This window comes from Solea senegalensis, linkage group LG11 (assembly GCF_019176455.1).
Source record: "Solea senegalensis isolate Sse05_10M linkage group LG11, IFAPA_SoseM_1, whole genome shotgun sequence".
NCBI lineage: Eukaryota > Metazoa > Chordata > Actinopteri > Pleuronectiformes > Soleidae > Solea > Solea senegalensis.
The window spans coordinates 15,755,247-15,769,459 of NC_058031.1; the positions used below are offsets into that span (position 1 = coordinate 15,755,247).

The following is a 14,213-nucleotide window of genomic DNA, read 5'->3' on the forward strand; positions in this document are numbered from 1 at the left end:
TCTGCTGTGAAAAAGGTCTGTTCATGTGGCTTCCTTTGCATTCTGGTTGATATTTGAGGCTATAGATTTGTTGAACGCACCTGTTGTAACTACATACAATTTGCTTAAAGCTCACCTGTGTCCAGAGCCCAAACCTATTGTTCTGACAACAAAATTGTGCATTTGGTCAACCACAGTGTCGTGAAGGCAAACAAGCATGTAAATGTTCATGTCTGATGATTGAAAATATTTGCATTGTACCAATGGAAAAATGTAGTGATTAAAAGCTTTTAATAGTAATTGTTATTTACATTAACCAGCTAGTTTAATTAATGTTAAATAATTAATGTTGGTTGTTCCAAGGTTTTCAGGTGTATTAAAAATCGTTTATTAGTGACAGTTAACATTAAAATATTAACATAAAAAATGTATAGTTTCCATTTTCATTGCAGAAAAGGGATAGGTGTGGATTATAAAAGGAAAGGTTCACTGTCTGTCATGTCTTTCTATGGCAAGTCTTTTTTGACACAGGCATTTTGATGATGCCCATGAAATAGAAAAGCTAACTAAAGAACTTGTCATTCATTTTAGAAAGTCTAAGCCACACATCTCAATCACGGTGAGGAAGTTGAGATTGTCGACTCCTATAAATATTTGTGTTTGACTTTCAGCTTCAATTTGACAAAAATACAGAGTCAGTAGTCAAAGAGGTCCATCTGCTACATCAGATAATGAGCCTCCTTGCCTACATTCTTTTATTCAACAGTCTGGCAGTAAAGGACAGAAAGTCAAGCCTAAATCACATAGTAACCAACATGACTGATCTGAACTCTCTCTGGGAGCAAAAGAATACTACAACCATATACTACATATATAAGATCCAAATTTTCCCACAATATTTAATTAACTTGTTTATTATTTAGCATTAGTTTGGCTAAATTTGATATACATAAAGCAAAATATGCAAAGACACTGCCCATTATAACACTATAAAAATTCTTATCTGGACACACACCTCAACACGATCTCAAATTTAATAAGCCCTAACAAAAATTAATTCTCCTTCTTCTTCTTTTTGTTTTACGGCGGTTGGCATCCATCTATAGGTGCATTACCGCCCCCCTTCTGCTCTGGAGTGTGAACCAGAAAAAAGGCCACCCTCACAACATAAACTCACACACACTCTTACCCTAAATATTTTCCCCACTTTATATCCTGTAAAAAAGCCCCATATCCCTTAAGAACTTCACTACTATCCTGACTCGTGCTTTCTCACTCATTTCCATTATTCCCTTTCAATTAAATTCTTGATCCCCTCATTTCTAAGTGACTTATTTAGTACACAGTGCCCTAGCCTTAACCATAAATCTAACCTGACTTCCTATTTTCATTATTCTCAAAAATTGATTCAACAACTTCATAACAGAATAAAAACCCCATGTGAGTCTCCTTGTGTGTGTTTGTTGTTATTTTATATTTGTTTGATACCATTATATTTATCCTTTTGTGATTACCAATAAAGCTTAATAGACAGACAGATAGATAGATAATGGAAAATCTGTGCTAAAACCCTACATCCATGTGTAAAACATGATGCTAAGGTGATAAAACACGCGCGTATCCAAGGAACATCCATGGAATAAAGGGACAATAGTGTCTGGCTCGCTCCGTTTGCGTCACTAACGTGCGACGCACACGTTGAGGTGAAAGTGCAAGGCTGCCATTTTTTTCTTCTTAGATCTTCCTGCTTAGTTGGACGTGCAGAGACAAACTACGAGTTTTAGCGTCACTTTTCAAGAGTTTTAACTTACATTTTTGCGCCCTGAACACACTTAGTGGACGGATTTTACAGAAGCTCTGTGTATTTGAGCTCAGTTTGAGGCGCAGCCTTTGCTCGGCACTGCACGGGTCTGCAGACGGCTACTTAGCTCGGCGGGCTAACATTAGCCGTGGCTGTAAACAAACTCTGCAGACAGTGGAGACCCAGTCGCCGATAAACCACCACAAACTCTGCAGGTTGGGCCACAGATCCAGCCGAAGACAGAGCTAACTCCAGGGAGTGTGGGCGGTCTGGTGCCGCGTGTCTGGGTGTGTTTAACACAACTTAAGTTTTGATGACAGTGCGAGTTTCTTCATAGCAGCTTTAGGAGCGGGTCTGTTGGAGCGCGGGGGAAACACTTGACACCCAACCACACTCATTCACTCAGCGATATGTCGTCCTTCTCGGAGTCGGCCCTGGAGAAGAAACTGTCGGAGCTGAGCAGTTCACAGCAGAGCGTCCAGACTCTGTCTTTGTGGATCATCCACCACCGAAAACACTCGGGTCTCATCGTTAAAGTGTGGCATCGGGAGCTGAAGAAAGGTGAGAGCTGCCATTGTTAAATACATATATAACTTTATTTACACACTCAAGGTCCCGATGTAAAAGCCATACACAGCATATCATACAAGCCTATACACACAACACCATGCATACACACATACAATGTCTGTCCAAACTGATTAAAATACATAACAGTTTGTTCCAGTATTTAAAAAAAAGGAATATCTTACGTCACTTTGCATCGGGTCAGTGAATGACATTTTTACAACATTCCCTCACTCAGTTAACCTACACATTCATTTTAAAATAAAGTTCCTAAATATTTTAGGTAAACGCTGGTAGAAAGGGTTAAAGTGCTTCAGTGATTGTCATTTACTGAAAAATAACGAAAAACAAGTCCACTTTATATGTACAGTTCTGAGAATACAGTGACCTGGAATGCTGAGAACTTTGTAGGAGAAACGAGTCAATATTAGTAATAATAATAATCATGATAATAATAACAATGAACTCTTGAACAACAACGATAAACACAATACACTGTAAAAACAGAAAATAACTTTGTTTTGTGCTATCCAAGTACATTGATTTATTTTTGTGTATTCTGTTTGTCCTTCATTTGCTGTCTATTGTCTCTGTCATGGTTGCCCTGCATCATGTGTGCACACTATACTTTATTTGTTTGATTTTGATTGAAACCATGGCTGGATATGGCTACAAATGATATATTTCACAAATCAATTGTCTATTATATGAAATGCCTGCATGAACATTGTGCAAATGTATTGAATCTTTGTTGTATTGTGACATCCAATGTTAGTGGATTATTGCTCAGCATTAGATGTCACTGTTTCAGCATGCAAACAAATATGAGCTTAACTGACTTAAAGTTATCTAGAACAGGTTGTGAAGATACACAGTTTCCTTCTAGAAAACTGTAACTCCACTAAGACTATGCCTGTAATGATAAACTTACTTATAAACTAGCCCCAGAAAAAGAGAAAAAAATAAGCGCACTATATTGAGCTACAATTTGTATGCACATAATACATTGACCATCACAGGCCCACATTGACAACATAGTGTAAGAATCAATTTCTGTTATCCCATTGTCAATATAATAAGCAGTTTATTATGTTTTTTGTGTCCAGCTAAAAGCAGCAGGAAGCTGACTTTCCTGTATCTGGCCAACGATGTTATCCAGAACAGCAAGAAGAAAGGACCAGAGTTCACCAAAGACTTTGAGACTGTCCTTGTTGACGCATGCTCACATGTGGCCAGGTAGAGAATGGTGTAGAATATATGCTCACACACAGTTAACAATAAGAGTTTGTAATGAGTGTGAGTTTGTGTACAGGTGTGAGGACACTTACTGTCCCAAATTTTTTTTCTTGTTTTCAACAGAACAATATTTGCTAAAGTAACAGTGAAAAGGGAATCCACTCACAAATAGTAACAACTTTTACCTTATGGGTTTATACTGTAAATTTGTCTTTGGACCTACATTTATCCACCGCTAAGATAGGACAAAATGGCAACAAACTTTTTAGAGACTAATGAAAAGACTAAATATAAATGTGTGCTCCTTAATTATCCATAAGGTGTTTGGAGGAATTTGTGAAATAATACATTTTTTTTTTCTGCTGCTAATTTGCGTTGTTCTTGTGACTTCTGCAGAGAAGCCGATGACGGATGTAAAAGGCCCATGGAGAGGTTGCTGAACATCTGGAAGGAGAGGGCCCTCTATAGAGCTGACTTCATTCAGCAGCTCAAACTGGCAATAGAAGACACAAACAGTCCCAGGCCTTCAGGTTGGACTACCATTACATAATATCATTGTTATATATACATAATTATACATATATAAAGTATTTGAACAAAAATATCAACTGACATGACTACTGCACATGATCTTACTGCAGTTTTAGAGTAACGTCACCTCTGCTTCTGTTGATATGGCAAAAGTGTCAGATGCAGCTAAATAAATGTCACAGTCTTTCAAAATAAGCCTTGAAGTTAACTCCTTTTTTTATGTAAAAATCATAAAATAATTGGCATTGAGAAGATTTGTTTCATTTTATTACAGTTACAGTTTTATGTACAGTTGTTGGCATTTGACCTCTTTTTAATATTCTGTTCTGTCATTTCAAACCTTATCTTTGCAGAGGAGAAAAAGGCAGTAAAACGCAGCTATCAAAAGATCCAGGAAGAAGAGGATGATGAGGATGACGACTATAGAAGCCACAACTCCCCTCACATCACAGATGCCTCTGCAAATCAGCTGGTGCGGAGCCAAGTGTTTTACTCATTTTACTCTTATTTGCCCGTCTCCACCCATTTTCTTTGTGACATGGTCTCTCCATCCTGATAAAATCTAACCGTCGGTTTTAAACACACTCTTACGCTCATCTTCAGACTGAGGAACTGGTGAAAGCCCTGCAAGACTTGGAGAATGCAGCATCAGGTGATGCAGCTGTTCGTCAGAAGATCGCCTCACTGCCACAGGAAGTCCAGGATGTTTCTCTGCTGGAGAAGATCACTGGTAAAACTCAACAGCTCAGCTTAATCAGAAATTACTTTTCCTGTAATACATTATACATTTTATTTTTTATTAATTTTAATACTGTGTTCTTATTTTCCCTTAGCATTGAAACTTGCGTCTTAATTGTATTAATGTGTTGTGTTTTAAAATTCCTTTACATTATGTGATAGTTTCTGTGTCATAGTAGTATTGCCTCAGTTAAATCTTCCAGAGATTGTGGCAGAATTTATAAAATGCTACTATGTATACTCGATCGTGAAAAAAAAAAACACTTTGGCTTTGTTATAGACAAGGAAGCAGCAGACAAGCTGTCAAAGACGGTAGATGAGGCTTGTTTGCTGCTGGCGGAGTACAATGGCCGACTCGCTGCTGAGCTGGAGGATCGGCGACAGCTGGCCCGCATGCTGACTGAGTATATTGGCAGCCAGAAGGAGGCGCTCATGGAGAGAGAAAAGAAACTAGAGGTGAGACATATCATATGAACATATGCAGCCAAATCCATGCATTCATACAACAGGAGACATAATGTACAGCTCATTTTGAACATATGTGGTAAATTTCCTTCATTAATTAGTTTTTGAGTGTAACCCTTTTCACCCTTTGTTTGCCTAAAAAGCTGCAGTGATGGGACAATAACAGTAGGATATTTATAATAAAAAGAGAACAACCTGAGAAGATATACTCTGGATTTGTGCCTCCTATAAACTGTACCATGCCAGAAATATTACAAAATCATTACTATGTCCCATTTTTTTTAGCTGGACAGGAGATGGCAGTCACCCCAAACTTTTATGCTAGTGGCATTTATTTTTCATTAAATGTGTTTGATTGAATTGGTAATTTTACATTAGAGAATGATCCCTAACCTTGACCATAACCACTTAATGCCTAACTCCTTAACCTTAACCTAACCATAAGTTAAGTCTTGGCTCTAAACTTAACAAGTTCCTCAGAAAAGAGTTTGTGACTGGTTTTCGTGGTAGACATGGATAGGGCCACGTTATCTCCTGCTGGGTTAAATCTACAACCCAATCGGTTAAATAATTAAATCATTTCACTCTGTGCTTTGTAGCCAAGCAATAATGTTTATCTCACATGTACCTGTGCTGCATCTTTGTGATTGTTCATTGCAGGAATACAAGCAGAAACTGGCGAGGGTGACTCAGGTGAGGAAAGAGCTCAAGTCTCATATCCAGAGTCTACCTGACCTGTCTCTCCTGCCAAACGTGACTGGGGGTCTGGCCCCACTTCCCTCTGCTGGAGATCTCTTCTCCACTGACTGAGATGTCTTTGCCCAGACGAACGTCCCTAATGCTCCTCCGCACCAAAACCCAACCCCATGTTTGATCCACAAACATACTCCCAGTTGTGTCTCCAGCTAGAGTACATGTGGACAAACCTCTGTCAGTGGAGGAGCCAGCTCACCTGCTAACTCTATATCTGCATGGCAAGAGGAAGAAAGGGACACAAGGAGGAAGGTTTGGTGAAGTCAAATTGCTCTGCAGAGGAGAGAATAGACTCTGTTGGCCTGGATTTTTCCCTTTCTTACTCAGTCAACAAGGATTCCACTCCACCAGCTTGGAACAAGTTTATTTCCTGTTTGATTTTATTTGTCTGATTTAGGAGGAGGAGAGAAGTGAAGAAGCTAAAGCTTCCATAGACCCAAGTGTTAAGGTGTCAGGGTGTGTCATTCATTTCTGTGTGGCATTTTGAAAACAGAGGTGGGCCGTTTGCTCTGAAGTTGTCTGAGGTTGTGACTACACTGTGAACAAGATGTACCTTTCATTAGTTTTATTTTTATGGCTTGGAGTTAATGGCTTTTTAATGACACATAGTCAGGTAGTTTTGATGTGTGTACAATTACAGAAGAGACCAGATTGAGTTTAATGTATGATGGATATTGGATGTTTGATGAAAGCTCATCGTTGACAACTGTTACACATTACCCCCCCCCCAGTACAGTAACTCATCATAGAGACTGTGACTATATAGGATTTGTGGGACAGCATCTTTATGAAAGTTTGAAATGTTTTGTTTCTCTCCTTTACAGAGTAAAACTGTACAAATTCAAAGTTCCTGCTTGTTTTCACACTTAATTCCTAAAGGGCGCTGAGGCTGTTTATGTTCACAAGTGTGTACAAGGAAGTGTTTGAGTTTTGTATAGCAAATCCTGGATGTTGATGAAACAATTCAACTTTTGCTTTCAAAGTAACCCTCTGGTTTTTGTTTTATTAAATTAATTGTGTTATGAAATTCAAAAAAGTGCAGTATTTGCTAAAAGAGAAGACTTGTCTTTCTGATATTGTATATCACAAGATCTTTTTTGGTATAAAAAAATTAGTGAAACCATTACAATTGATGACTTGAGCATCTTTGTCTTCATTTTTAAACGTTAAACAAATGGCTCATTTGATTGACAATATTAAATTCGCACAATAACAATAATTGCACATATTTCTTGATGCTACCTGTGAGGGATTTATACATTTTAGTATATTTTAAAACTGACAAACCCCCATTACATACAGTATATTGTCATTTTCATATTCTATTTAGGAAGTATGACATTTTCCTTATGTAATATTTGGAACAACATTTGAGAGAAATGAATTTTCTTGACAATTATCATTTGTTGAGTTGAACTGATCAGGCCTTTCAGTGCTGGTGAATTTTGCAAATAAAAGTAGATTACAGTAGCTGTAACCTGCTGATGCAACAATCTTTGGAGACAGTAGATGTTACAATTTATTTTCAGTAAACAGCCTGACTGTTTCCAGGCAGTCAGTATGTTAGATTCAATCTTTAATACCATGGTCATTAAAGATAACTACACTGTCGAAATGTGTGCCAGGAAGGATTTCAAGCACATTCTGACACAGTTGTGCAACACTATTGATAAAAGTTTGGTCTTTTCTCATCTACTTGTCTCTCTGCAAAATCATACTGGACTTGCAGGACTTCACCAACAGGAGTGCTTTTCTGAAAGTGATTCAGTGAATGCCAATAAACTGGAACTATTTGAAACATGACTACATGGTAAATGGTCTGTATTTATATAGTGCCTTTCTAGTCTTGACCACTCAACACTGCTTTACACTACAGTTTTGACATTCACCCATTCACTCAGCGTATCAATGTGCAGCATGTGCAGCACTGTCGTCAGGAGCAATGTGGGGTGACATGTCTTGCTAGTTGAAAGACAACTTACTCTGCCACTGAGCTACCGTCGCTCCAACATGCAATTTCAAAGTAAGACACAAATCACTGAAAAATAAATATCACTTGTGAAGTCACACTGAATAATTGTATGTATAATATACATACACTAGGAGACTCGGATCATAATTTAATATTTTTTCAACCATGGAGTGAAAATATCTACTGTGATATGAGTCTATGATTTATTATTGTGGATAAATAGTAATATATTACTGTCAATATAACAAAGTAAAAATCCCACAAACCTTAAAAATGTATTCCTCTTTTATTTTATGTATTAACAAATGCTACATCTGCAGATTTTCCCCTGCATATTCGCCAGTCCCCGGTTGAACGTGTCATGTCTCGAAGTTATTAAATGACCGCACCTGTGGATATTTATTGTTATTGCCAGGGTAAAACGCTGAAGGGCAATAAAATATGATAATAGAGTGCTGTCCTGTTTAACTTTTGAATCTATTCAAAACTCTGAAAATCCGCAGGCCATAAAACCTTTTATAAGATACTAAACAGGTGTTGCAAAGAGTTGTCTTCAGCTGATATGAGATGTAACATCTAATGTTTCTGTTTTTGATTTTATCCAGGGCAAAAAGAGGAAACGGATTAGGAGGAACCATCACACCAGTGCTGAGGGACTGAGCAACTGGAGCTGACCAGCTGCACAGCCTCCCTGACTCCCCCATCCTCCGTTAATATGTTAATAATGTAAACACTAAACAAAGAGATACTTTTGTTAGTCACACATTGTTACTTGAACATTGTATAGTTAACTGTCGTATAGCTCTTGTCTTATTGTTTTATTGTATTTTGCGCATTTTGTTATTTAACTTTGACTTTTAAAGTGACCCTGGTGTTTTGAAAGGGGCCAATAACCAACATTTATTATTATTATTGTTATTATTGTTATTGTTATTATTATTATTGTTGTTGTTATTATTATTAATAATATCATTGCAACTTTATTTCATAATGTATCAGTATTTTATCTTTACTATGTCTATCCTGTATTAGATTTTTATTTCATGATTATTCTATTGTTGCCTCTCTTTGTTTGGATGGTGATAATGCACTTGTGATTTACTATAACTGTTTTTAATAATTAGGAAAGTAAGAGAATGTGTTTTACATAGTGATATTAATTTGGATGCATTTCTAGGCAGCTCAAGAAAAAAATGCCAAACCCATGTTTGGCCTTATTGTCAAACTATGATATGAAATTAGAAAATAGAAAGACTGTATTTTAAAACTTAAATAGTGTATTTGATGTTTATAATGAGATGTCTCATTAAAGTAAAGTAATTTATTTTGTGTTTGTCAAAAATAAAATTGTATTTATTTAGTCACTGTTGCCACTTTCATTAAAAAAGAGCTTCATGTTGTTGCTTCCCACAAACAAAGAGACTTAATTCGTCATTTCAGACGATGCTTTTGGTAGTGAATTACAGCAGATACACATGCATGCAAATGCACACACACGTACAAACACATACATATATGCATACACACACATTCATATATACAAACACATACACACATTGTTGCAGGTTGCAGCTGATGGTCTTTGCTTGATTAATAATTACTTTATTCTCTTAATATTACGACTTTTTCTCATAATATTGCGACTTTATTCTCGTAGTATTATGACTTTACCCTTTATTCTGATAATATTACGACTTTATTCTCACATTATTACGAGTTTATTCTCATGATATTGCGGATTTATTGTCGAAAGATTCAATTTTTTATTACCATAATACTTCATCGGAACATCCTTTCTGATGTGCGAAAGAATTGTGAGAATTTATCTATAATCCATAATCCATAATAGTGCAGAGGGCAACAACACTATGTATGTACAGCACTTTTAATACTGTTTACTATCAACATGGTCCAACAGCACTCCAGATTTTAATCGTGCATCTCTCCTCTCCAGGACAACAATGTTCTTGTACGTCAGAGGGAATGGCTACCCCTGAAAGTCGGTCTTATCTTCGGAGGTCGTCGGCTATCTTCGTCACCTCCGATCATGGATCCAAACCATACGTACAAGCTAAGGTCACGTGACGGGCTAAGTTCCTTCGCTGTACGAGCTCCGCTTTCTGCCCACGTTAGCTAAAACATATCTGTTGCAAGTAACCGCGCGATTCTATGATTTTTATGACCTCAAACTAATTAAAACAGATTGAATTTATATCATAGTGCTTCGACGGGCGCTGGTCTTTGAGTCATATAACACCGAGCCGCGCTTTTAGATATTTTTGGACGGCTTTGCGTGCTAGCTAGCTAGCTGTTAGCGCGTTAGCCAACATCATAAACATGAACATAGACAACGTGAATCAGTCTGTCACAACTGGAGTGTCATCTACGACGTCTTCAACCTCAAGTAACTGTATCGCAAATGATAATGTCGCAACCAGCGTCAGCAGCATCCCTTCGATCACGAGTAATGGTAAGGTTATGGAACTTGGGTCCATGTTGTGCCAAACTGTTAGCTCAGTTCACAGTAGGAAAGTGTTTTTTTCCATTAAAGATGGATGAATGGTATCAGTAAAACCTTAAACATTGGTAAAATAATTCAATATAGTCCAATAATCATGTGAAAATTGTTATAATTTCCGATTTGCATTCACATTGTTGAAGATCGGTGTTGATTCAGCTGTGATCATTTTTAAGGATGTAGCGTCGGCTGATGAGATGCATCAAACAGGGAGGTTAATTGTAGTTTACCTTCTGTAATTTGACAAAATAATACTAACAATAATTAAGTTAAGTTTTATAGCACTTTTCATGAAACAGGTTTGAGCATTGCACTGATGTAAAACAGAAACCATGTAGTGTGTACAATTCCATGCTATTGCACGTCCAAGCTATTGCAAGAGACAGAATAAACATACAAGCAACAACTGTAGCAAGAAACAAAAAACAATCTAAGTCTGTTATACAATATTTATAGCATAATGTGATATAGTTCTACATCACCACACACTTAAGCTCTTATCGTGGACATGGTCTAGCTGAATTAAGTCATGACAAAGATCATAATTTTTTGCATGCAGGATTTACATATACTTTTCACAAATGCTGCAATGGGTAAACATTTTGTGTTTTTTTTGACTTAATAAGAACTCATTCCAATAACTTGCATCACAGCTTCTTCATCAGCGGCCATGGTGACACCATCGGCGGACACATCTGTCTCCAATGGTGTCTATGTTCCTGGTGGTATCACCAATGGAGACGTGAAACCTGCCATCTCCGCCACACCCCTGGCAGATTTCCTCATGCAGCTGGAAGAGTATACTCCAACAGTAAGTCCAGTGTTGTGATTGTATGGCACAGTCACATAGGAATACATATATATTACATATATGTTCACAGTGTTCTCACCTTGTACCTAACACCTACTTGTTTCTGTCCACACAGCCACAGTTACTGATAACATTAGGAATGCAAGCTAAATGTTGTAAAATATTGATCGTGTTTACCAAACCTAAGAATGATGTTCTCGAATGTAATGTTTAATTATTCAGTTTTATTGATTGCTTTTTTTAAATGGAGCTAAGAAACCAGAAAATATTTAATATTCACATTCAAGAAGCTGAAAAATCAGAAAACTTGTTTTAATTATGAATTAAACTGATAACTCGGTTATCTAAATATTTGACAATCGATTTAATAATCCATTAATAATTGATTAATTGAATAATCGTTGCAGCTCTAACTACAATAAACCGCTACCTCCTTGACTTCTGTGGTAGCACCCTCTACAACAATTGTTTTGTTTATGTTTGTTTGTTTTGCTCAATTAAGGAAATTTATATTGACATGTACTGCAGCATGAGTAGGCAAAATATTAGGTTAATTTCTCTGTAGAAGAGACTAAATGACCTCTGCAGTTGGGCTCAGGGAACAATGTATACGTATATTGGACTGTATTTTATCAGCCCAAGCACTCCCAATATATCAGCATATCAGATATCGGCAACAAGTCCAATATCATTCATCCATAGATAATACCACAACATTCAATGAAATTCAGTCCTGAAAAATATGAAACTAGATACTGTAGTCTGTGTTTCGCTTACCTGGTAAATTAAATAATAAATAAAAGAAATCAAGAATGTCATTACAAAGTATTGCAGTACAATTCTGCTATATGATGCTCTGTTGATTCATTTGCATCAGTATAATGTATAAGTGGTCGATATTGTTAATATTTGAAGAGTACTTGTGACAAATTCATATCCCCTTTCATATCCCCTTGCCCTGTCACTGTTATATAATATTCTCCATAAATTTCCTTTTTTTCCCCTTTACAGATTCCTGATGCAGTTACAGGGTACTACCTCAACCGTGCTGGCTTTGAGGCATCTGATCCAAGAATGTAAGTCCTATCAGTGCTACCTGCTATTTTCAGTGTTAGCTGGTCTGCCCAATAGCCAATGGAGCTGAATGACACAAAGCACAGTGCTGATCATAGCTGTCAATTTAAAAACGAGTCCTAAAATAAGGGAATTACAGAGCAAATGGAAGCTGATCAGCTGCAGATGAAATCTATTGAAAGCCAACATGTAGTGTCTGTAGAGTTTTGAATTTCCCCATTCTCTCTCTTTAATTCACAATTTGGGAAATCTAGATCCATGCCACAGTTTGTTAGCTGACACAGTTGAATGGAGACTTGTTTGAGGTGAGATAATAAAGTGACTCAGTTATTCATGACAGGGCTTCAGGCTAACTTTTGGTTGCACTGGTCTGCCTATAAAAGTTGGGTGCCCAAAAGTTGAAAAGTTTGTTTTGACCATGATGTCATGTGTGAGTTCAAGCAAGTGCTCAAAAAGACAACAGGCTTTGCAGATAAACGTATAGGAAGATAATGGTTCAAGACGAAATGTTAGGTGCAACAGTGTGATTAAATAAAAAATGGAGATTTTCTGTTGCATGTGCAACTTTAGAGCCCTGAATTAAAGATTAAAAAAAGATAAATTGTAGATAACATTGCTGTTTTGCATCATTGCCACATTTGAAGGCTGTTTTCTCATATTCCACTATTTGTAAAAATCTAATTGAATGTGCTAAAAAACCTTTTTAACAAAGACCTGTCAAACATCTATCAGTTGGCTGTATTGTATAATGTGTTGTCATTAAGTGAAGAAATAGTTAATTCTTTGAAATCATGTTATAACTTTAGGTAACATTGATACATAAATTAATGATTCCAAAGGGTTCACATATTTTTCTCGTCTGTCACTGGCATGAATAAATAGAAAGTATAGGAAATTTTGCTCAAACCTTTTTCTTTGTTCATACAGGGGATTCTGTCAATGACCACAGCTCTTTTTTTTGTCTCTAGAATCCGTCTGATCTCCCTTGCCTCTCAGAAGTTTATCTCAGACATTGCAAATGATGCGCTGCAATACTGTAAGATGAAAGGAACTGCCTCCGGAAGCTCAAGGAGTAAGACAAAGGTCAGTAATTCTACTTGCACTTTAATTGTAATATTTTGTGTTCCTAAAAGACTGATTAATGATGTTCACATCTTTTATCTTCTCCTTATATAGGATAAGAAGTACACTCTGACTATGGAAGACCTGACTCCTGCCCTCTCAGAATATGGCGTCAATGTTAAGAAACCATATTATTTCACGTAGACGTGTCTTTGAGGCTTTTTCTTTTGCTATGTTTATCTCCCTGCTGACCCACTAGCCTGTAACAACATCAAACATTTTCTCTTGTTTTATTTTTGAGTATGCTGCTTAAGAACAGCTTTGACAAATCTTTGTAGTCCCATTGCCATTTGTTATTTTTGAGGAGCCACCATTGTGTTATGGTAAATTGTAACATTACATTTTATTGTGGAAATAAAACCTTTGAAAAAACCTTGATGTCTTCCTATGTTATTATTAATATTAATAATAATAAAATTATAATGATAATAATGATCCATCCATTTTCTACCACTAATAATAAACTTAATTCGGCTCTCGATACTTCTCAAGAAGGTGGTAGTTAAAAGGTATCAACAGATGCTTAAAAATTAAATGTTTTAAGTTGATGTAAATCAAATCTCACAAGTATGATAAATATTAAATGAAGCCCACTCACATTACAACACATATACAGACCCATATGCTATACTTTACAATCCTGGAT

General features: G+C 36.7%; 2 protein-coding genes across 2 annotated transcripts; both read left to right on the forward strand.

Annotated features, from left to right (window-relative positions):
* Positions 1-1,677: 1,677 nt before the first annotated feature.
* Positions 1,678-7,873, forward strand: rprd1b (regulation of nuclear pre-mRNA domain containing 1B). Its single transcript, XM_044039285.1, has 7 exons — positions 1,678-2,341; positions 3,454-3,583; positions 3,980-4,113; positions 4,468-4,586; positions 4,718-4,844; positions 5,133-5,308; positions 5,978-7,873. Exons 1-7 carry the CDS (start codon positions 2,191-2,193, stop codon positions 6,125-6,127), a joined length of 987 nt encoding a protein of 328 aa, XP_043895220.1. The 5' UTR covers positions 1,678-2,190; the 3' UTR covers positions 6,128-7,873.
* A 2,238-nt stretch (positions 7,874-10,111) lies between these two features.
* On the forward strand, positions 10,112-13,943 carry taf10 (TAF10 RNA polymerase II, TATA box binding protein (TBP)-associated factor). Its single transcript, XM_044037299.1, has 5 exons — positions 10,112-10,512; positions 11,214-11,371; positions 12,383-12,447; positions 13,414-13,528; positions 13,622-13,943. Exons 1-5 carry the CDS (start codon positions 10,380-10,382, stop codon positions 13,709-13,711), a joined length of 561 nt encoding a protein of 186 aa, XP_043893234.1. The 5' UTR covers positions 10,112-10,379; the 3' UTR covers positions 13,712-13,943.
* Positions 13,944-14,213: the final 270 nt, after the last annotated feature.

Bases quoted from the DNA above. Each gene is read 5' to 3' on its own strand.
- rprd1b (XM_044039285.1), top strand. From the start codon at position 2,191: ATGTCGTCCTTCTCGGAGTCGGCCCTGGAGAAGAAACTGTCGGAGCTG. The intron at 4,114-4,467 runs GTTGGACTACCA...TTATCTTTGCAG, and splicing joins AAACAGTCCCAGGCCTTCAG to AGGAGAAAAAGGCAGTAAAA. The intron at 4,587-4,717 runs GTGCGGAGCCAA...GCTCATCTTCAG, and splicing joins ATGCCTCTGCAAATCAGCTG to ACTGAGGAACTGGTGAAAGC.
- taf10 (XM_044037299.1), top strand. From the start codon at position 10,380: ATGAACATAGACAACGTGAATCAGTCTGTCACAACTGGAGTGTCATCT. The intron at 11,372-12,382 runs GTAAGTCCAGTG...TCCCCTTTACAG, and splicing joins TGGAAGAGTATACTCCAACA to ATTCCTGATGCAGTTACAGG. The intron at 13,529-13,621 runs GTCAGTAATTCT...CTCCTTATATAG, and splicing joins GCTCAAGGAGTAAGACAAAG to GATAAGAAGTACACTCTGAC.